This window comes from Balaenoptera physalus (genome assembly GCF_965194825.1).
Source record: "Balaenoptera physalus genome assembly, chromosome: 16".
In the NCBI taxonomy this organism is placed as follows: domain Eukaryota; kingdom Metazoa; phylum Chordata; class Mammalia; order Artiodactyla; family Balaenopteridae; genus Balaenoptera; species Balaenoptera physalus.
This window is the reverse complement of record NC_138898.1, coordinates 46,216,266-46,238,966: the sequence shown is the minus strand read 5'-3', so window position 1 is coordinate 46,238,966 and position 22,701 is coordinate 46,216,266. Positions and strand designations below refer to the sequence as shown.

Genomic DNA, 22,701 nt, shown 5'->3' with positions numbered 1-22,701 from the left:
AGGCCAGAAAGACCTTGTTCCTTGACTTCCCAAGCACATCAGTGTTACTGAACTCAGCTCCAGATGCTCAATGCTTCAAAATCAATACTCGAGAGGGAAGTGTTGGGAGAAATGGAAAATGTTGTTTTGATCAGAAAGATGGCAATCTTGGGAGAAGGCAGACTCGTGTCCTTGAAATCCACCTCTAAAGCTGCTGCTCCGCCATGAAAGGTTTTTTTTTTTAAATTCCTTTTTTAAAATTAATTTATTTTTTATTTACTTATTTTGTTGGCTGCGTTGGGTCTTCGTTGCTGCGCGTGGGCTTTCTCTAGTTGCAGCGAGCGGGGGCTACTCTTCGTTGCGGTGCACGGGCTTCTCATCACGGTGGCTTCTCTTGTTGCGGAGCACGGGCTCTACGTGCACGGGCTTCAGTAGTTGTGGCACGTGGGCTCAGTAGTTGTATCACGCCGGCTCTAGAGTGCAGGCTCAGTAGTTGTGGCACATGGGCTTAGTTGCTCTGCAGCATGTGGGATCTTCCTGGACCAGGGATCAAACCCGTGTCCCCTGCATTGGCAGGCGGATTCTTAACCACTGCACCACCAGGGAATTCCCTGCCATGAAAGTTTTAAAGGGAAAAGGGGAAGTAATGTCAGTTAATCATGGAGCTAGGGTATCAGACTCGTAGCCATCTCCCACAGTGTACAGGCTTGTCAACTCCTCATGATCTTTTTTATTTAAAAAAAATTTTTTGGCCACACCATGCAGCTGGCAGGATCTTAGCTCCTCGACCAGGGATGTAACCCAGGCCCCGGCAGTGAAAGTGCCAAGTACTAACCACTGGACCACCAGGGAATTCCCAATGTGATCTTTTCTTTAGATGTTGTCTTGTTCACAGTTTATTTGTGCCATTACTGAGGGGAAGTTAGGGAATAGATCTGTACACCTGTTAATTATTCTTCATTTTTATTTCTTTGATCTACGGAAAGAACCAACAGGTTAGGCAAGGTACTGTGTGATCAAAATTTGATAGGTGTGCTAGAGCAGGAGATGAGTAGAGCATGGGGGCGCCTAGTTTAAGGTTAGTGACAATATAGCTTAGCTAAAGTGACAAGACAAAAGGGTGCCCCTTCGGAGAGCTCTTTCCTGCCAAAAGCTGCTTACATCAGGATCTCACCTGCTTCCTCCTTGAAATGAGGCACAAGATGGGCTTGAAACTTCTCCGGGAAAACCACCCTGAAGTAAATATAGATGCAACTTGGATCCAGACATGAAGACACTCTCTGCCTGTCCTCTGCCGCCGTCCTGCTTGCGGCCTCGCAATTACTGTTGAGTTGTCGCCTCCCGGTTCGGAGAGGCAGGTGTGACAGGGGATGGGTCAGTCGGCTTATTTACCGTGACTTGTATGAAGTGTGAACATTGCCTTCTAACTAAGGCCAGGTGGGAGGGGAAAGGACAAGGCTTTAACCTGAATCTCCTGCTTTAACCTGAAGATGAGCTATTTCACGGTCTCTCTAAGGAATGGTGTGCACGTATGTGTGTGTGCACGCCTGCTGCAGCTCTTCTTGCTCTCCTCTCCTGCAGGCCCAGCCAAGGCAACTCGGCCCTCCCCTCCCACCAGATGTCCCCTCCCTCAAACACTCCCCGAGCCAACCCCAAACACACAAGCCTGTTGTGGCTTTATTCAGAATTTCAGAACCAGAGCCTTCTATAGGGCAAAGAAAAAGATTGTTAAAAGCTAGCATTCAGGCCTGCACTTCAACACAGCGGGGGCTCGCAGCCCCTCAGAAGGGGGCTTGAAAAGAAGAGGCAAACCTGTCCGTGATACGAATATGAAACAATCTTTGAGTTTCTTTGGTAGTCAGAAAACGAAGTTCAAACACTTTGTGGAATATTGACAACAGTTGTCACAGGCAGCTTCGTGGAATATTGACAACAGTTGTCACAGGCAGCGAGAACAACATCCCAAGAACTGCTCAAGGTACTTCGCACCATTTTCAATCTCATTTTACAGATGAGGAAACTGCTTTGTGTTTAAAAAAAAAAAAAAAGATTCCATATAGGCTTGCTCTGTTTGCACGGACCTTCTGGAAGGATTGGCAAAAACGTAAGGACAGCTGTCCTTAAGGATTGGGTTCTAGGGTTTTAACGTGGAGACAAGGCATTTGCTGCCGAATGTCCTTGGACTTCATTTTTTATACAGTGCGCCCATCTTGTTTTTTAAATTAAAAGCTCACTTAAGAATCAGGACTCTGTTTCCGCAGCCAGAAGAAGTAAGGGGTAGTATTCAAGTTGCGGGCACCTCGAGGAGTGGCCTTTTCCCCCACAGAGCGGCCGACCTGTGCCTGACCTGACCAGTGAAGTCTCCAAGTAGATGCTGCTTTGAAACATCCTGAGTTCTCGCAAAAATGGATGTTTTAAACATTTAAAAATCCCCACCTAGGCCTGTGAGAAGTTAGTGTAAAGTCCGGATATTTGCCCAAATTGAAGGCAGGTGAAGACGTGCCCAAACTCAGACGCTTGATGGAGCCCCAGCTGCCCTAATACGCTTGGCCTGACCCACCGGAACCTGACCTCGCAGTGGACCGCACAGCCGAGACCGCGCAAGAAAACTTCGCCCGACCTGCCGCCGCGACGCCGCCCAGAGGGTTGGAGGGAAGCCCGGGCTGACCTACCCAAATCGCGCGACCACCAGCCCGAGGCCTGGACGCAGGAGCTGCCTCCGCGCGTCCGCCGGCCACCAAGGCACGCTTCCGGGCACACGCAAGGCGGCCGACATCATCATCAGGCGACGGCCCAGGACCAATCGGAAGATTGACTGTGACAATCTGAGATTATGACAGCCAGTGGGTGGTGAGTGCCTCGGAATCTGAGGCCCCAGCCCCGCCCCTCCTCAGCGTCGGGTGGGCGGCCGCACAGCTTCTCCGCCCCTCCCTGGGCAGTTTAGAATTTGATGTGGCGAGTTCCTTCCGGTCTGGTTCTATAGATTTGCTTTTAAATCAGATCATTTCCTGGGTAAAATAGCGTACCTTCTTTATTCATTATAACATAGTGAGCATTGCATCAAACAATTCAACATTTTTCCAGCTTTAAGTATAATTGACAAATTATCTTTAAAGTGTACATGATGATTTGATAAACATATACATTGTGGAATGATTACCACAAGTTCCATTAAACATTTTTTAAAATGTGCATGGATATATTATAAATTATTCAGTTGTCTCCTTTTGGGCGAGTAGATGGTTTCCAAATTTTCACTAACATAATTACCTGAAAGTTGTTCACTCCACTTCCTCAGGATAGCTACAGGGCGTTACTTGGAGATAAACATCTATTCCAACTGCCCCTGAGATTGCATTTCCCATGCAAACTTCTGTGACATCACAGGTTATGTTTAACTTCCGGTCAATTTGTTGTATTCATTGGTTTATCATTGCTTTTTATAGTATTCTCTTGTGTCTGCCATGGTTGTCTTTGTTCTTTGTTAATTTTGCATTGGGCTGTTGGTATTTTTTTCCTTGTTTTCCAAAGCTTCTTTGAATAGCCTGATGTACTTCCTACCTTGGAACCTGATCAGGTAGCATTTCTAAAGGGAACTGAAGATAAAACTTATAATAATCATATCCAGTTCCTTCACTTGGTCAATCACTAAAGCTATTATGACCCTAAATAAAGAAGTCCTTTCAGCACTGAATGCTAACTTGGGCAGAACACAGAATCCTGGCTGCTCTTTTCCACATATGCTGCTTCTACGTCTACTTGGACTTCTAACACATTCTAAATACTTCATGTGCTCTTTTAAACACTTAGACAGGATCCCTGTTAGTGACAAAGTAAGACTGCAGTGGTGTTATGTTTTATATGCAACTGTCCTATAAAAAGCGGTGTATCACCTATTTTGACATTCTGTGTTGAAGCAAAGTTGATTTCAAAGCATTTGTGGCCAGATTAAGTTTATCCAAATGTGATGCTCATGATAAGAGGATATATGTATTTTTAAAACATATATGTTTTAGTGGAATCTGAACTCTTTCCAAAAATAAGGTGCTATTTGTTCATATGTTTCCCATCTCCTATCATGAATTATCATATAGGCTTTTCTTAGAGGAGACATTTTATTTGGGCTCACATCCTGAAGACTGAGGACTATTTTTTGAAACTATTTAGGGTTTTAATAAATAGAATATCATGCTGAAGACACTGTGTATGTGTAAAAATCCCTTGCTTAAAATTGTTTCAGTCCATCTGTGAGAACGTGGAGAAGTTGGAACCCTTGTGCACTTCTGGTGGGAATGGAAAATGGTGCAGCTGCCATGGAAAACAGATATGGTAAACACAGAATTACCATATGATCCAGCAATTTTACTTCTAGATACATATCCAAAAGAAATGAAAGCAGGGACTCAGATACTTGTACACCAATATTCATAGCGGCCACTGGCAGACCCACGCCCAGGCCTGGGCCCCGGAGAGCTCGGAGGTGAGAGATGGAAGTGATGCGGCCAGGCAGGCAGTAGGCCTAGATCCCTGGGCTTTTGTGAGAAGTCCTCCCATGTGCCCCCAGCATCTTAGAAACCACAACTTCTCAGTGTTCACTTTTGGACTCATGCAAACCAGACATGGAATTTCTAGGATGCTATTTAATCACACCCTCTCTAGTTCCCTTCTGACGTTTACCTGATCTGACAGGAGACAGCTCTGTTTTGCTGTAGCTGGAGAGGCATGTGGTCTGCGCAGAGCTGAGCTGTGGAGGTTGTACCCTGGCTCTGTCTTGCTCTCTGTGTGATCTTGGGTAAGTTGGCTAACATCCCTGTGCCTCAGTCTCCTCATCTGTATAATGGGGGTAATAATACTAACCCCCCTCACAGAGTTTTGTGAGAAGTGACTAATACCAGTAACTGGGGGTGGGTAGTAGTGACCCACCTTCTGTAACCATCAAGCACATTCTGTTCCTATTATCCTGAGACTTGGGACCAGTTTGGGGGAAGTTGCAGGGAGGAGATCCATTTGCAGGAGGAAGTCGGGGCCCCAAGTGAGGGAGGGCAGGAGAGTCCTAGGCTGGAGAAAGACTAAACTCAGCGTGTGCACCTGGAGCTGAGCCCGGCCTCCAGGAACTGGGATGGCTTCTGGAAATCCTCCTGAGATGGGGAGCTACAGCAGGATCCACTTCTGGGTGCACCTGGAGGTAGGAAGAGCCCATAGGTGTGTGAGGAGGGCAGGGCTGTTCTGGAACCAGCAGAGTTCTGCCATGTTTTTTAGCTGCAGCAGAAAGTAGAGATTGTATGGGTTTGTACAAATCAGAAGCTAGAAAGTACGGCGGGAAAGATGGTAGAACTGCTTTGTCCTGTTTGGGCTCCACTGTGAACAGCGGCCGACCCACTTCCCCAAGGTCTGGCTTGTGCGCTGACTACACCCAGGGAGGTCAGGTGGGCACAGTGCCAGGTGTCACCGTAGGTGGCAGGGAGGGCGGGTGGCATGTGACCTGCGTGGAGGAGGAGCCAGGCCCAGGCAAGCTGAGCACCATCCTCTGCCACGCAGCCTCCAGGCTTCCTGGCCCCGGGCTCCTTCTACCAGTGACACTGGGTCCATCAGGGCAAGGCCTCCCACTCTGTGGAAGCGCTTATAGCCCTAAACACAGACGCTGAAGGATGGTAAGTACAGTTATTTTCAAATGCTCCCTTTCCTCCCCCGCTGACAGCATGGAAAAGAGGCTGCTGTCCGAGACCTCCTTGCCTGGACCCTCTCACCCCGGCCCTGCTCCCCGTGTCCACACTGCATTCCAGCCGCTTCAGGCAGATGCTTTACAGGCTATGACAGAGACAGTAAGAGAGGGGTTGTTCTAGATCAGGGGTCCCTAACCCCCGGGCCGTGGACCACTACCGGTCCACGGCCTGTTAGGAACCTGGCCGCACAGCAGGTGAGCGGCGGGCAAAGCTTCATATGCAGCTCCCCATCGCTCACATTACTGCCTGAACCGTCACCCCCCCACCACCAAAAAAAACTGTCTTCCACGAAACCGGTCCCTGGTGCCAAAAGGGTTGGGGACCGCTGTTCCAGATGATGACTGCGCAGAGGATCTGTCTCATTTCTGGACGTTGTCTACACTGCATAAACTGAACCGGAAGACACCGGATGAGAGATCGGCCCAGGGTTCGCTGGGCGTTTGGGAAAAATGAGGACATACGGAGGCTCGGAGTAGCGACGTGAAGCCTCTGGGACGCGAGGGCCGGTACCCTGGGGTCGCCGGCGAACGGCCGACGGCGTGCACACACCCGGGAGTGGCGGCCGGAGCCCGAGGCTCGGAGGCTCTCGGAGTACAGACGGCCTCCGGTTCAGCTCCTGACTGCCCGCCCGCCTGCCGCGTGCCCAGAACGAACTCAGCCGCCCACTCTGCAAGGCTCCGCTGGGGATCCAACAACCGCTTCTTGCGGCACGTGGAGGCGCCGCGCCCTCTCCCCAAGCCGCGCCCACTCCTGCAACCTCCTCCCGCCGCCCCGCCCCCTCCTGCCTCCTCCAGCGCCCCGCCCCTCCACCTCCCTGCCCTCTCTCTCCGCCCCGCTCCTCCAGGGGTTCCACCCAATCCGGCGACCCGCCTACCTGCTGTACTGCCCATGGGCTGGAGCCGGGGAGGGACCCACGCGAGACGGCGTGCGTGCCCCGCAGGTCACGTGACTTTCGGAGTGGGCCGGCCCTGCCCCCGCCGCGTAGCGAGAAGCGCAGAGCCGCCGGCACAGTGTTCTGCGCAGGCGCAGACCGTGGTTCGCGGCGGGTGACGCAATCCTGCGAAGCCGGCCGGGCGTACGGCGGCAGCGTGAGTCGAATCACGTAACTTCCCCGAATGGGCTCCGCAGTGGGACGTGCATGCGCAGGTCCTCCTCTACCCGCGAGGGACGGGGCCAGGCCCACCACGGCCAATCGGCGTCGCCCTCGCCGGCGCCGCGCCCCGCCCCCCGTCCGTCGGGCAGTCTGCTGGTCCCGGGGCCTAGTCCTCGGAAGCTCGTCGGCGGCGGCCGGTCGGTACGTTCGCGGCCCGCGGGGCGGAGGGCGCTAGGCCTGGGCTCCGAGTCGGGCTCGGGGGCCAGGCGCGGGCCGGGAGGCCGCCGGGGAGTTGGGGCTGGCCTGGCTGTCGGCGGACGAGGGCAGAGGCGGCCACCTGCGGCCATTGCCCCGCCGACCGGCGGGCGCTGAGGAGCTGGACCGGGCAGGTGAGGCCGGCCTCAGGGACCCGGACGAGCTTGGAGGCGGGCGGCAGATGCGGGCGCTAAAGGCGGGTGCGCCGGGGGGAGCGTCCGCGCCGGGTCCGGGAGGACGGATCCCCGGGCGGTCTGGGCCTGGCGGCGGGAAGGTGGTGCGCCGGGAGGCCCGAGTCCGCCCCGGCCGCCCTGTGACCTTGTCAGGGCCTCCCCCGTGACGCCTGCTCGAGGGTCGCCGGGACGGCCGGCGCGGCTGCAGCCCTCACGACGGCCTGTCAGTCTCCAGCACGGGAGCCACTGCGGCTCGGAGGGGTTGAGGGCCCTGCTCGGGGTAGCGCAGTTGTGCCCCCGGCGCAGTGCCCCGCATCGCTTCTGTGCAGTGACGGTGACTCCACTAGGAGGGACTTAACGAGGTTGGAGAATGACTGAATTGTGGGCTACTTTCCATGAAATTTTCTTCATATAAAGTAGTTTAGTTGGTTGTTTTCAAAGGTAGACAAGGTTTGCTCTCAGACCGTGGCCGCCATGTATTATATTTTGTTTTATTTGGTTTCCTGATCAAAGTAGTAGACATTATTTATTGTTGCTATAAATTCTGTTAGTTTGGGGGTCTGGGTCTGTAAGTAAATTACAAAATGACCTAGAGAAGCCAATTACTGCTTTAATGTGTTTCATTAATCATCACTTTATCTTTAGGGCAGTCTTAGTCTGTTTTCATGCAAATATCTCATGAAGGTTCCTTAAGGCTTCAGAAAAATGCTAAGAAGTGGCGCGTGACTTGAATCTGTACGTGAAAAAAGTTAGGTTTAGGTCATTAATCAGTTTATTTCCTCTAAAGAACTGATATAATCCTCATAATTTTTAATCCTTCTACTTCAGAGGTTCATGCGTGAATAATTCTTGGTTTGTTTTCAAAGCTGTTCCTGGGAAGAAGAAACATGGAGAGTGGTGCAGTTCTGCTGGAATCCAAGTCCTCCCCGCTTAACCTTCTGCATGAAATGCACCAGCTCCGCCTGCTGGGTCACCTGTGCGACGTGACTGTCAGCGTGGAGTACCAGGGTGTCCGGGAGGAATTCATGGCCCACAAGGCGGTGCTGGCAGCCACCAGCAAGTTTTTTAAGGAAGTGTTTCTTAACGAGAAGACTGCGGACGGCACGAGGACTAACGTCTACTTAGACGAAGTGCAGGTGGCTGACTTCGCTTCTTTTCTTGAGTTCGTCTACACTGCAAAGGTCCAGGTGGAGGAAGATCGGGTGCAGCGAATGCTGGAAATGGCAGAAAAGCTGAAATGTTTGGACTTATCTGAAACCTGTTTTCAGTTGAAGAAACAGATGTTAGAGTCGGTACTTTTGGAGTTGCAGAATTTCTCGGAGTCTCAGGAGGCAGAAGGGAGCAGCGGCTCCCAGGTCGCTGCTGCTGTCACCCCTGATGCTCGGGCAGGTGTGGCCGCGGACAGCCCTCTGGCCAACGGCGTCGCGGGTTCCTTGGATCCCCCAGCGGCAAGAATCGGCAACAGCCTGTTGCCAGATCTACCCTCGAGGAAGTCCAGGGAGAAGCCAGACAAGAGAAAAGAGATCGCTAAGTCCCCCTACCCCAAGCTCAGAAGGGCTAGCGGGAGGCTGGCTGGGCGGAAGGTGTTCGTGGAAATCCCTAAAAAGAAGTACACTCGACGACTCCGAGAGCAGCAGAAGAGTGCCGAGCAGGACACCGGGGACCACGGGGGCCCCCGGGAGCCCAGCCCAGACGCCGGGGGAACAGTGAAGGAGCTGGTCACAGTCGCAAAAGACGAGGAGGACGGCGGGGCTGGGGCCGAGGCGGAGGCAGTGCTGCCGAAGGCGGGGCAGGGGGAGGAGGAGGAGGAGGACGAGGACGAGGAGGAGGAGGGGGAGGAGGGGGCGGGGAGGCGGAGGAGCAACTTCCAGTGCACGCGCTGCGAGAAGGCCTTTCTGTACGAGAAGAGCTTCCTGAAGCACGTCCGGCACCACCACGGCGTGGCCACCGAGGTGGTCCACCGCTGCGACACCTGCGGCCAGACTTTTGCCAACCGCTGCAACCTGAAGGGCCACCAGCGCCACGTGCACAGCAGCGAGCGCCACTTCCCGTGCGAGTTGTGCGGCAAGAAGTTCAAGAGGAAGAAGGACGTGAAGCGGCACGTGGTGCAGGTGCACGAGGGCGGCGGCGAGCGGCACCAGTGCCAGCAGTGCGGCAAGGGCCTGAGCTCCAAAACGGCACTGCGGCTGCATGAGCGCACACACACGGGCCACAAGCCCTACGGCTGCACCGAGTGCCCGGCCACCTTCTCGCAGCCCTCGGCCCTCAAGACCCACCTGAGGTAGGCATGGGCCACCTCGAACCCCAGAGCGCACGTGGAGACGTGGGGGGCGTGCCAGGAGGCGGCCGGTGTGGCTGCCTCGCAGGATGGGTCACTTCAGTTCGCTCCCTCGCAAAGTTGGGGGCTGCTTTGAGCCTCTGGATTCTCTCTCGAGGCAGAGATGCGGGCATGGCGCTCCCTGGGCGCGGGCCCGGCTGATGGGGACCCACGCCTCCCGTTCAGGCGCAGGGGCCTCTCCCACTCCTGGTGCTGAGGCCTCCCACCACCCTTGCCGAATGGGGCCAACGACCCCATCCCCCTTCCTGACCCTTCATTTGGGACTCAGTCCTGTGACCGGCTGGGTGGCGAGTCCCACTGAAGACCTCAGCAGGGCGACACTTCTCTGGGCTTGGAGAGTGCCTGCCACCAGTCAGTCTAAGCTCCAGGATTAGGACGGACAGGGATTCCAGTTACTGATTTTTGAAATGTAGGTGGGTGACATTCAGTTTTTAAATAAATTCCCTTCCAGTGCTCAGTACTTATGCTTGAAATCCAGACAAAGCAGTTTTCTACTCTCCCCAGATCTGCCGTCATCCTGGGCTAGTCAAGGGGTGGGAGCTGCGTGTTCCTTGTCCTTTTACTGTCATTTATAGCCTGGCTCGGGAAGGGCTCAGTAAACATGGTGACAGCCACTCCATCCTTGCCCTGAAATGCAGTGCTTACGCATGCGCCCCAGGGACCGGCTGGCTTCATGTGTTGATAACAGTTCTTCCTAGACTGTTACGTCAAACTAGGAAAGGATGGTAAACATTTTGATCGCGTGGTACTTTTGTCAGCCATGGTTCCTAAGGTGTCTGTGGGTGACTATTTTCAATGAGGGAGCTTTATAAATACCACACGGTGCTGTTTGGTGTTGTAAACAGCCTGCAGAGGCACAGCCTGTGCCTGCACCTGGGGGCAGCACGTGGGGGGACTCGGCGTCTGGCGGGGATGTGGCGGTCTTGACTCGGGCAGAGACTGACTTGGGGGTGAGAGTCCTGGGCCTTGCCACCTTTCAGTCCTTCGCGTTCGGGCTCCTGGAGCGAAGTGTCTCCCCAGGTGAGGGAGGAGATGGTAATGCAGAGTGAGCTTTGACACATCCTGAGTTACCCTCTGAATGTTGTGCTTTCAGAATTCACACGGGGGAAAAACCTTTCGTCTGTGATGAATGTGGTGCAAGATTCACTCAGAACCACATGCTGATTTATCATAAAAGGTGTCACACAGGTAAATACTCCGTCATGATTGAATGTCTTTCCTGGCTGTAGGAGGAAAACTGCAGTTTTCTTAATTTAGAAGTTGGCATTTGCCAAGTGGTTTAGGTTAAAGCCCTGATACGCTCTTCCGTCTCGTAAGTGAGCATAAGTAAATGCATAAAATACGCCCGCTGCCTCCAGTGCTGTGTGCTTGTGGCCATGACCTCTGAAAGAAATTGCTCAGAATATGGGAAAAGCTATATGCTATTATCCTGCTTCCTGCCACTTCTAAGAACAGAGCATTAGAAAAAACCTGACTGTCCAACCCCAGGGAAGTGGTTCAGTAAATGGGTACATCCACCCTGTCCCGTCCCAGGCCCTTCTGACTAAGGTCTCTGAATATTAGGAAAAACGCCTGTTTGGCTGTCGACTTGAAAAATGCGCAACTGAGCATACAGTGAATCCCAGCTTTATTGAAAACCTGCAGAAATATAAAGTAGTTACATGATGTGTTAAGGTGGTGGAATTATGGGGTTTTCAGAATTTTTGTGGTACGATTTCATCAGGTGAGGGAGAACATTTAAGCTCTTTATTCTGATTCTGTGCAGTGCTCCTGGGGTTCAGAGCCCTGGGGCGCGTGGAGTCTAGCTGTCGGGTACTGGGCTTATCACGCTAACCCAGTTCTTTCCTACTCCCATTTAAAAATTTTTACTTCTTTGACTGTCCTATGAGCCTCAAGTTCAAATGGTGAGATAGATGAACCACTTAATGACGTGAATTAATAGACTAAAATGAGCAGAATTGGTGTCTGATGGAAGACTGGGGTCGGGGGAGGTCAGACCACACCAAAGGATTAAGTTAGAATCGGTCATTTGATGAACATGCTAATATATTTGGATTTTATTAAAGCCAGTAGTTTTGTTTTGATGTTTGAGAAATCGGGGCACGCCTGACAGAGGAGTCTGGTTTGTGGGCCCTGAGGGCCCCAACTGCGCAGTGTGAAGGGTGGACGCCCTCCTTGCCCTGACCCCATCCCGGGCGGCTGGGAGCTGCTCCAGGACCACCCCACGTGTCCACCGCACAATCCTCTCCCTTCACGAGGGGCTTCTGTTCTGATAGAGACCCACAGAAGCCCTGTGAACAAGTCCAGCTGTTCCACCAAACCCGTTGTCAAACTGTTTTTCTTGTTTGGGATGACTGAATTTCCAAAACGTGAGCTGGCTGAATACGCTCTTTAATTCTAATCTACTGAAATCTTTCTTGGGATTTCCAGGGACATTTTACACCAACTTTCAGCAGGTAGCGAGCACTGGACACAAAGATTTTATGACAGTTTTAACTAGAAAAGAACGCGCTGCCTGCCAGGGCACTTGGGAGGGTGGACCCCATCCTCTGCGTGTTCTAGCACCCGTGTCACTTCTAACTTCGTGTCTCATGTTTCCGTGTAGGTGAGAGGCCTTTCATGTGTGAAACGTGTGGCAAGAGTTTCGCTTCCAAGGAGTATTTAAAACATCACAACAGGATCCACACTGGGTCCAAACCCTTTAAATGTGAAGTTTGTTTCAGGACTTTTGCTCAGCGGAATTCTCTTTACCAGCATATCAAAGTCCACACAGGTATGGCCGGAATGTCGCCAGAGAAGGGAGGTCAGTGTGGCAAGAAAATATCCCGAAGGTTTTAGATTTTCTGGAAAATTATTTGGAATTTAGCTTTAAGTCGTGCGTCCTAATAGCATTTAAACATTTTTGAGTGTCTAGTTTCTGGCTCTGACAAACTGGAAAGGTATGAATGTGTGAACCTGGATGTGGACGTGTGAACCTTTGAACACCTTGAGATTAGAATTAGGGGTGATGATCTGCACATGCTAGTGAACACCCCCACCCGCGCAGGGTCACTTACGACTGGAAAGCTGTGGGTGAGGTCACGGACCCCTGGGGCTCCTGCACGGTCAGCTGCTCGTGCCCGTGTCGCCCTCCCCGTGGTGGCTCGGGACGCGGGGCGGCCCAGAGCAGCCGGTAGCTCTCGTGTCCTCCGTCCCTTCCCTCCCAGGGGAGCGGCCCTACTGTTGCGACCAGTGTGGCAAGCAGTTTACGCAGCTCAACGCGCTCCAGCGCCACCACCGGATCCACACGGGGGAGAAGCCGTTCATGTGCAACGCGTGCGGGCGGACGTTCACCGACAAGTCCACACTCCGGCGGCACACCTCGGTGAGCGGCCAGGGTGGCCCCCAGGGACGGTCGCTGGACGGCAGAGCCGCCCACCCTCCCTTCCCTGAGGCCCTCGATCCAGAAGGGGGTCCCAGGGGAAGGCGGGGCTCTCTCTCCCTTGCAGCAAGGGCAGCCAAGCGGGGTGAAGCAGGGCCCGGGGCATGCTGAGTCCTTTCTGGCAGGGACCGCAGTGGCAGACACGTGTCTGACGGTTGGAGAAGGCTGTTGTACCTGGTAACGAGTGGCTGCGAATTGGGGGCTCTGCAGATCCTGGTTAGGGACATAGTGGGTGATCTCTCTGTTCTGCGTTTGGTCCGCAGATCCACGATAAGACAACTCCATGGAAGTCTTTCCTCGTCATCGTGGACGGCTCTCCCAAGAACGGCGATGGGCACAAGACTGAGCAGCCCGATGAAGAGTACACGCCATCCAAACTCTCTGATAAACTGCTGTCTTTCGCAGAAAATGGCCATTTTCACAACCTGGCCACCATGCAGGGCAGCACGCCTGCCGTGCACGATGACAGTCCTGCGGACCCGGCCTGTAAGTCGGACGGCCCTGTGGGGTCCCAGGACACGCTGCTGGCCACCACCATCAACGAGCTGAGCGAGCTGACGCCGCAGACGGACCCAGGCCCACACAGCTCCACTCTCTGACTCACACAGACTAGAGCGCGGGGTCACCTGCCCCGCGGTCCCAGCCTTGCACCTGCGCCTGCGTGCGTGAGGGCTGGACGCGAGCGTTTGTCAGGGGTCAAGAACTGTGGGCAAAGAAGTGGGCAAGGATGGCTTCCGCAGTTTCTTGAATTTCTGCTAACTTGCACGTCTCTGTCAAACCATTTCTCATGCTTTCCCTTAGAAATCCTGATCCGCATGGTCTCAGCCACGCTTCATCAGCAAACAAGGCAGTTAACATAACCTCACTTAATTCTGGTGGAATCATCCTAATGCTTGATGACCTTGACATTCCTGAGGCTCCTGAGGCTGGGGTTACTGCTCAGCTTCCTCATGGAAGTTTATTTCTGATACTTTAAAGCTATTTTTCTGCCAAGCTGAAATAAAACTGGGACCATGTATTTATTTTCAGCTGTTTCTTTGCTGTTGAACTGAAGCCAGTCAGAGGTGCTCTGGGACCCTGGAATGGGGCTAAAGAGACAGATGACTGCACTTGTCCCCGTCTGCCCGCCCCCCGTTTGTAGGCACTAAACTGAACACTTGTAAAGTAGCTGCTCACAGCACACATGCAGCTAGGAAGTTTGTCATAAAATGACCTGAGATGTGGCTACAGGTTTCATTTCTAAAAATCCAATTTAAAAAAGCTGTCCTACCAAAGACTAGCAGAAAACAGCGTAGTAGTTTTTGCAAAGAGGTGTGAAAAATTAAGCCAGGGGCTTGAGATCACTTGAAACATAGTGTAGTTACTTTATCCACAAGTAGCAGTGAGGTGGTGGTAGCCAATCTAAGAACAGAGTACTGGTAATTTTGCTAGATTTTTTGACAATTTCTGTGATTTTCAGAAACCCAGCATTTCTCATTAACATGTCTAGACGCTGACACAGGCAAGTCACTGGCACGCACGTTCCCCTGGAAGCGTGAGCGAATTCAGCAAAAGGGACCAAAAGCCTCTGTACACTCCTCTGATTAGCCTCAAGAGTGGACCATGGAACCGCCAACCTTGTCTTAAATGCACCTCTGTCTCATGCTGGCCTTTGGTAATTCCGCTGTCCTTACCCAGCCTGGCTCTTGATCCAGTGGTGAGGGCAGGTCGCCATGTGCACAGTGCTTTGACTCACGTGTGACCCAGGTAAAAAGAGAAAGGGAATTGTCACTAGTTGCTCTTTTTCTTACATTTAATTTATTACACTTGCTGTGAAAACAGTCATTTTCTAAGAGGAAGGGTACTTTATGCAAGTCCGGGATGAAGACACAGCTGCACGAGATGCCAGAAAAAGACCGAGGATGCTTTCTTCCCCGTGAGACGGTGACGTCAACACTGAAGGTGCCGAAGGCGTCCCAGGTGCTGACACAGGCTGCAGGCGGCAGTACCGAATCCACCTCCAGCTGTGACAGCGTCGCCCACTTGTGTTCACAGAGCAAAACAGTGACTCTCACACACATTTTACTCTCTAAAGGAGAACGAACCTGCCCGGCTAATGAACTGTTTCTTGGGGTAAAGTCATCTTAATGATGAGAAGAAATTTAAATAATAGATTATTATTTTGTTACCTCTCGGAATAATTTTTGTCTTGAATTTGTTTCTTTAGAAATTCTACAGAAAACTTTAATGTGTTAATAAATGTTTTGTAAAAATAGTTTTGCAAGTCTAAGTTTATTTCCATTATTAGAATTTAGGTTCTACATAAATAAGATTCCTGATTCATACAGGCAGCTTAATTCCCTGGTCCTTGGAGTCTCGCCACCTCCGTGCACCGCACGTGTGTTCCTGACACGTGACAGGCCTGGCCCCGCACGCGCTCGGCCTCGGTGGCGCGGAGGGGCCCAGCCTCATCGCGGCCATGGTGACTGCGCCTCAGAGGCTCCTCCATCTACGGTCACTTCCCTGCTTCCCGGGAGGGGACAGGAGGGCTGCCGCCCCAAACCCTGCCGAAGATGCATCTCATCTCGGGGGTTTGTGGGGCGTCTCCGTTTCTCCCCATCCAGGTGCTGTGCTGCCACGTGACTGTCAGCCCCAGACGCTCAGGTCAGGCCACCAAGGCGGCGATTTCGCGCCTTCCAACCATTGTGTGGGAGACGCTCTCAGCCCAGACTCCAAAGCTCCCTTGCCTCTGCTTTTAACCAAAATTTGTTGTACAGAGTTTGAAAACAAAATTGGCCAGGTGGTGGGGTAAAACCTTTATTAAAGGTGATCTTCACAGAAATGTGGTTTTGCCAAAGGTGATCATCTAAACTGACCAATTTGAGTGTAAGTTATCATTTAATTCTAACCTGTTGTATATCTTGCCACAGCAGGGACATTTTTTGAGACCAAGCAAGTGTCTGTCCCCTTAACTGAACTTGATGGTGTTCCTGTCACTCTAAGTAACATTATTTCAGGCGAAAGTCCATTTGTCCACAGGCACCAAGACGGGCAGATGAATGCGGGCACAGGGCCGCCTGGCACATCCGTCACCCCCCAGCTGAGCCCCAGGAACTGCCCACTTCCCTCCACCAGTTTGCACGGGCCTCTGGGACCCTCACCGAGGCTGGCAAAACCCACCACGGGAGCTTCTGTTAGGAAACAGAAGAGACATTTGAATGAGAAAGTAACCTTGAATATCAACAACTTGGCAGAATTCCTAGATGGGACGGCCTGTTCGACCATTCATTTTGAATTTGCCTCAAATGATCTTTGAGGGACCTGAACAAGGCCCGCTGACAGCGCCAAGTCAACGTGGCTCCACCAAGGGAGACGGGGCTTCGGGCCCCCGGCCTCCCCCTCCGAGGTCTCCTAGGGGCCATTCCTCCTTCAAGCCTGCCGGTGAGATCCCTGACCAGGCAGCAGGAGGGATGGGAACGGGGAGCCTGCAGAGCCCGTACGGCTGCTGCCCACTGCCCTGAACCCCGGGGGCCACCTTCCAGGACAGGAAGCCACTCCCGACCTGTGCAAACCAACCAGGAAACTCACCATACCGTTCACAACTTCGACTTTATTTACTGTACAGGTTCACATGAAACACACGGACTCTTTGCGAAGGTGGATTTATCATCACAGGATGAGTTCTCATAATACACCCTCCCCAACAGCGCGGGGGAGGAGGGGCCGTGCCAGGCCGGGGCCCCGGGAGGCAGGCTGCGTGCCACAGGCCCCGAGAAAGCCATGGGGGTTGCCTCTGGGCATCTTAAATGCACGGTATCAGAGGAAACAATAAATGTTTACAGGGACATCATCACACATGGTCACGACTGCAAGAATACTGCTTTCAAATCATTAAATAAAAAAGGAATTCACATAAGCTATAAAAACGCTGCCACAAAAAGCAAAGCTTTCCTGTAAGAAATTTTAACTCATTCTGACAATGAACTAAACACCATCTGCTAAAACACAAGGACTGTAACATAAATAGTCATTATACTTTGTTCATAAATAACGATCTATAAATCCTGGAAACCTGACCCGGGCTCTGAGTCACAGCACTGCCCACTTTGATGGAACATTTCAAGGGAGAAAGTCTGGATACTGTTAATGGGACTTTTTTCTGCTCCTTTTCCTGTTACGTTCTGGCAGGTCTGCTCTAGCCATTACAATTACAATTTACTCTTTTTCACGTGAAATATTAAAAACAAAAACATCTTAACCCAGGCACTGATCCCAGTGTTCATTTCAACACAAACAACTCTGATGTGACAAAACACTGCCAATACTATTTCTCAAAACCACAGGTCTTCTGTCAGGGGTGCAGTATGAAAAGCTAATAAACAAACTGCCTTAAAAGACATCATTTGCTTTTTACTTTACGTGGTCAGACCAGGTTCCTTTAACAAGTGGGAACAAACCTTCCAGACTAACGACAGAGCGCACACGCTGGCGGCGAGGTTTACAGCCCCTCAGGTGGGACAGACCTGCAGCTGGAGGACACAGGCCCCACGCTCATCTCATCCAAGTGCTTCTGGCCGGTTGGCACTGGATTAGGTAGAGCAACAAAACCCCACTTTTCTCTCTAAGCGTTTTTTCATAGTTCCAACAGGAAGTGAAGAAGTACCAAGCGGCTCCATCCCAAAATGTCCCGAAACTGACAGCCAGCTTTCTTTTAAGAATCCCAGACCTCGGAAGGAAGGAAGGAAGGAATCCTCATCGGATGCCAGGGCCCAAGGTCAGAGAGCCCGCGTCTCCTGGTCCATTCCCGCTGCCCTCAGCCAACACTGTGACATCACTGCCCTGCCTCTCCACCAGCACAGCCTGCACAAGTGACCCCACAACTACGGCCACCGAATCCTCACGGCCGCCCACAGGGCTGCTCCGTGACCGGGTTCCAGCCGGCCCTTCTCAGCCTCCTTTCCTGCCACTTTCTGCTTCATCCCAGACGGACCTGTTCCCCATCCCCAAGCCTTCCTCCCCACTCAGCCCTCAGCCTGGGCACACCCTCTATTTCTGCCCAACAGCAGCTACCAATCCCAGTCGAGGACCGTCCAAAAATGCAAACACCATTCAAATACCAGCTAACACTGACAGGACACAGGAAATTCCACTTACCTGTCAACACTGTCATTACCTGGCAATTAACACACATCAAACATAAATCATTTGTGCCTAAAAACATGCACACAGGAGATTCAGGAAACAAGACCACGTCTAAAGTACGATGTCGGCACATAACATTATGCGCAGGGATCAAGTTCACAAGTCAAAAGAGCACATATATAAGCCAAAATAATAGGACAGAATTCAAACACACAAGCTAAAACAACTCCATCAGCTAAGCGCAGGTCCCCTCAGAAGCTAGTTGAGGTTCTTTTCCCGACTGAGCACAGTAAACCTCTGTACCGTACTCAGCCTACCAAGCCCATCACATCCAATTAATGGATAAAATGAATACGACACACAATTAAAAATTAAAATTAATGACACACAAGCTTCGACTGAGATAACCTCCCAGCCCTGATAAGCATGTACATGAGAGGGCACACGAGGTGCCCTCTCAACGTGGAAAAGTGTGTGAACACGGAAGTAAAGGGATGTGCCAGTTCAAACACCTTTCTATGAAGATGAAGCAAGGGTCCTGCCCAACTAAAAGTGGACACCATCTCCAGGAAAGGAAAACGCCCAAGTCTTCCAGATCTTGTATGTGTGTGCACTTGTATGTGAGATCAGGCCCACCTCCACACGCGTCCACACACATTACTAGGCAGTGCCGGGAAGCTCCCTCTTTTCCCACTGTAAGCGGCTGGCAGGCCCGGCTGATCTGAATTCTCACATGCATATTAGCTACAGAACGATATAAAAAGCAAAGAAACTGGTCACTAGCACCATCAAAAGAATCACAAGATAACAAAAAGGATAAATAATTTCTCACAAGGAAAGTCATAAACGCATTCCTAACAACGATCCTACACTAAACACACACATTTAGAGAATCCATCCAGGTGTAAGTTCATGGAGAACATGCAAAGCATCTGTTAGAACTGGGTTGGGTACTCAAGTCCAGGAAAAAGAACATAAAAATATGTGGCAAAATTAAACAGGAGCTCTGCATGTATCAAAATAACAGGAGTAAGATTCGGAAGCAGTTCTCGGAAAACTCTGGGGACTGACAAGCGGGAAACAGCCTGTCACGCTCGCAATACACACAGGAGCCGCCCACCCGTCCGCTGCACGGTGACACACATGGCGGCTTAAACACACACACATCATCAGGCTCATGTGCAACAAAATGAAGCCATTGAACGGGCATCCCATAATGATCACTGGCCCTAACACGAAACTAAAGAGGACTCAGCGGCATGCCACAGAGACACAGCGCTTCACTTGAGGTCTCCGTCTCCTTCCCCGTCCCCCTGGATGGACTTCTTGATGCGCAGCAGCATGGTGGTGAGCCACTGGTCCAGGCGGGATATCGAGTCAAATTCCTTCACCTGGTTTAAGGAAAGAGGAACAGGAATCATTCCATGGAAATACAATCAAACACAGAACTACACTGCCCCACACTGCTTAAACATTTACAGATCCACTAACTTTCTTCATTTAAAATCATTCATTCCAGTTTACAACTTTCTTCATTAGAAACTTTTTTTATATTGCTCTTATGCTAACAGGCAATGGCAAAACTCCATAACAGCCTTTATAACTGGACGAAGAGCACGTTTAGCGTGACAAAGGACACGAGACCCTGCATAAGAACAAGGGGACATGGAAAATTAATGTGGCTCCAGTATCCACTGAACACAAACAAATGTATTTGCAGCGAGGGAACATGTGGAAGCAGAATTCCTTTAACTCATTTCCACAAGTTATCGAAGAATGGACTTTCATAGGATGAAAAGGGTTTGGCAGCAAAAGTTAAAGGGGAAACCTCGCCTTCCCACTATTGCTTCAAAGCCAGGATGAATGAATTAATGAAGGGCACTAAGAAATTCGCTTGATTATAAACATAAGATGGAAAAAGATGGGAACACAGGAAATTGATAAATGTAAAAATAATTTTCCCATTTACTTTATGCCAAGAATAACAAACTCTCATTGCTTTGTTTTTATGTTTTAAATTTAAGTGATGAGATTTCACTGATTTTACTTGACACTTATTTATGGATCAGATTATTTTCCATAGAAAACATCCAAACAACAAGTCATAACATTATGTGATATGTATTTGCCTCACAGCTAAATTCAGCACAGCTCATAGAACTGTCTAATTGTGAAGGCTGGTGGGATCTAAAAACATGCCTTTTGGAAAACACAACGTAGGTGTAGTGCAATAATGTCCAAATAAATGTTCAGCATTTACACGATGAAAAGGAGAAGTTGTTTCTGTAACGTAAACTTTCAGAGAACATGCTAAATCCCAAAACCGAACGTACTGCTTCCGTGTAAGCTTCACTGTTCTGCTCTTCGTGAGCTTCTAGAAGTTTCTGGGAACATAAATACAGAAAAATTAGTTTGGTAAGCTAAAAAGTTCCATCTATGAATGGATACTTTAAATACGAAATAGCTTTCGCATCACACTAACTGATGTTGCCAAATGACTTACAAAAATGGGGAAATTTTCAAATACAAGTCAAGAGTTACCCCGAGTCAGGGATCCAGCCTTGTGCTAACGTGCCTGACCCGCCAGGTTAAGAGCAGTGCGCGCCTGACCCTAACGGCACCTGAGGCCTAGTGTGCGAGAGCAGGAAGGCACGGGGCTGCTCAGTGAGCAGATTCACAGGATGAAAACGTCACTGTATCCCAGCCCCACCTACTTACTTTCAATAACTTGCATTCTCTTGAATCAGTGAACGCCGGAAACATTTCCTCGTATTTCTCCAGAGCAAGCTGGGAAAGAAAACCACTCGTTAACATCTGAGTCACTGAACCAGGAAACGAAGCTTTGACATTCTACTAACTTCAGTACGATTTATTTACATCCTACTTAATTATCAGACTCAACATCAAAATCAACCTGTGTTGATCAAACCTGTTTATTGTGAATTTCAATTTCAGTTAAGAATAAACTTCTAAACCAGTTTTTCCAAATGAGGTTGCTGTGGGGAAGACCACGTGAGCCAGATCCAACGTTCGGACCTCCCAGAGCAGGCGTCTATTTTCACGTGCTGGAGGAGGCTCTGCCCGGAGCCCGGGGCCCTAACCCCGATCCCGAGGACACCAAGGCTGCCCTGTCCCTGCCTCCACCTCCAGCTCTCTCTTTGCTTTCCTCCCAACCCTCACCGCAACTCCATTTCTGAGTTTAAAAAAAGACACGATTCTGCTTTTACTGTCTCCCCTCAGCCCCTAATTTCTTTAAACCAAAACTACTGAAGGAAGTGTGGCCCCCAGGGGGCGTTCACTTAAGAGAAGAGCCTCAGCAGCTGTCACTCCCTCTGCGGTACCACAGCCAGGACAGGGTCAGAGTGTCACCCTCCATGTTGCTTTTCACGTACGCAGCACAGTCTTGCTCCGAGCGGGTATCACGGACAACGGCTGAGCACCTGTGCTTAGGGGTGAAGCACATCAGAACCCACGCCGCAGGGCCCCTCACCTTGGCATTCAGCTCATCCACTATGAAGTGACAGAGGGCAGCCTTAAAGAAGTAATCCTTTGCACTGTACTTCAACAAAGGGTTATCCATGGTGTTGGCCCCAACCTAGGCACAGAAAGTGGGGTCAGAGTGAAAAGGTTTGCCCTCCTACACTAGGCATGCTGACCCTCATCTACTCTTTAGCAAGTACTCTGCATCTTACGTTAGTTAAGCTATGAAATCCATTCTTTTAACCCAAAGCCATGTATCAGAAATGTTACTAGACAAAAAACCAATATTTAAGACATAAAGTGCTGACCTGTTAAAAAAGACTCAGCAGAATTCCACATCCAGGAGGATGGAACAGACGTGCTGTCCTCTGTCCCTCCTGCTAAGTACAACTAAAAGCCCTGGATCTTTTATATGAAACTAACGTAGGGAGACTGAAAGGTGGAGAGAAGAGCAGACCAGCCAGGGACACAGGGCAAACACGGCAGGGAGTTCCCTGGTTTTTCTTTTTCTTGCATGAATCCCTGACTTGGAACAGAAAAAGCCAGCAACCCATAAATGCCGGTGGGTGCAGCGAAAGAAAGAGAGAGAAGAGATGAAAGCCTGCTTTCTCCAGCCAGAGGACCAGAAGAGGGGCAGCTAGCAAGACAGAAAATGTTTAGATGACACCTGCTCTGATCCACCCCACTCACAGCAGCAAAAACCAAAGAGGAAGACAAGACGCCCATCCTCCTGGGAGAGCCCCACTCTCCTGCCAAGGAGGCCAGAGCAGGAGCCAGCCTGCGCCCCCATCACAGAGGCACTAGAGACCACGTGGGGCCTGCGTCACCTCCTCCCAGTGGGAAAGAGGCCCCCTCATCTCCCAGCGGGCATGGATTCACCTTTACCTGCTGGTAACCAGGCGGTCGGGTGGGGAGCTTGAACCCAACCTCCACCTGGCAGGAGCGAGGCCACACCCCTTCAGTGCCAAAGAAAACCAGCTGAGAGAGGAGGTTTAGACAAGACCCTGTCTTATAACACAATGTAAGAATATTGTTTTTAATTAAAACTCACTTGCAATACCGAGAAAAGGGAACATCTCAAGTTGAATGAAAAGAAGACAACTAATCAGAGTGAAGTA

The 22,701-nt window shown here is 50.9% G+C and overlaps 2 protein-coding genes and 1 long non-coding RNA gene across 7 annotated transcripts in view; 1 reads left to right on the top strand and 2 right to left on the bottom strand.

The window, feature by feature from the left end:
• Positions 1-229: 229 nt before the first annotated feature.
• Positions 230-6,662, bottom strand: LOC309645944. The gene is made up of 2 exons (XR_014255141.1): positions 6,577-6,662; positions 230-5,158 (listed from the first exon to the last, which is right to left on the bottom strand). It is a non-coding gene; the product is annotated as an uncharacterized lncRNA (long non-coding RNA).
• Positions 6,663-6,730: 68 nt separating this feature from the next.
• On the top strand, positions 6,731-15,236 carry GZF1 (GDNF inducible zinc finger protein 1). 3 transcript variants are annotated; one of them, XM_082431769.1, is made up of 6 exons: positions 6,731-6,996; positions 8,090-9,504; positions 10,655-10,749; positions 12,167-12,334; positions 12,768-12,925; positions 13,246-15,236. In XM_082431769.1, the coding sequence occupies exons 1-6, from the start codon at positions 6,841-6,843 to the stop codon at positions 13,579-13,581; spliced, it is 2,328 nt and encodes a 775-aa protein (XP_082287895.1). In that variant the 5' UTR covers positions 6,731-6,840; the 3' UTR covers positions 13,582-15,236. The 3 variants fall into 3 exon arrangements, with proteins under 3 accessions (XP_082287895.1, XP_082287896.1, XP_082287897.1); XM_082431770.1 differs by having other exon boundaries at positions 6,872-7,184; XM_082431771.1 differs by lacking the exon at positions 6,731-6,996 and adding an exon at positions 7,214-7,585.
• A 1,315-nt stretch (positions 15,237-16,551) lies between these two features.
• The window catches only part of NAPB (NSF attachment protein beta), a 40,014-nt gene continuing 33,864 nt past the window's right edge, over positions 16,552-22,701 (bottom strand). For 2 of the 3 annotated variants that reach the window (XM_082431772.1, XM_082431774.1), the window contains 4 exons: positions 21,594-21,698; positions 20,822-20,890; positions 20,437-20,487; positions 16,552-19,494 (listed from right to left, as the gene is read on the bottom strand). In XM_082431772.1, coding sequence (XP_082287898.1) covers positions 19,384-19,494; positions 20,437-20,487; positions 20,822-20,890; positions 21,594-21,698 — 336 coding nt within the window. In that variant the 3' untranslated portion in view covers positions 16,552-19,383. The remainder of the gene's footprint in view (positions 19,495-20,436; positions 20,488-20,821; positions 20,891-21,593; positions 21,699-22,701) is intronic. The other variant, XM_082431773.1, reaches the window with a different exon arrangement.

Coding starts and splice junctions, on each gene's coding strand:
- GZF1 (XM_082431769.1), top strand. CDS start 6,841: ATGCGCAGGTCCTCCTCTACCCGCGAGGGACGGGGCCAGGCCCACCAC. Junction 9,505..10,654: donor GCCCTCAAGACCCACCTGAG/GTAGGCATGGGC, acceptor TTGTGCTTTCAG/AATTCACACGGGGGAAAAAC. Junction 10,750..12,166: donor TCATAAAAGGTGTCACACAG/GTAAATACTCCG, acceptor GTTTCCGTGTAG/GTGAGAGGCCTTTCATGTGT.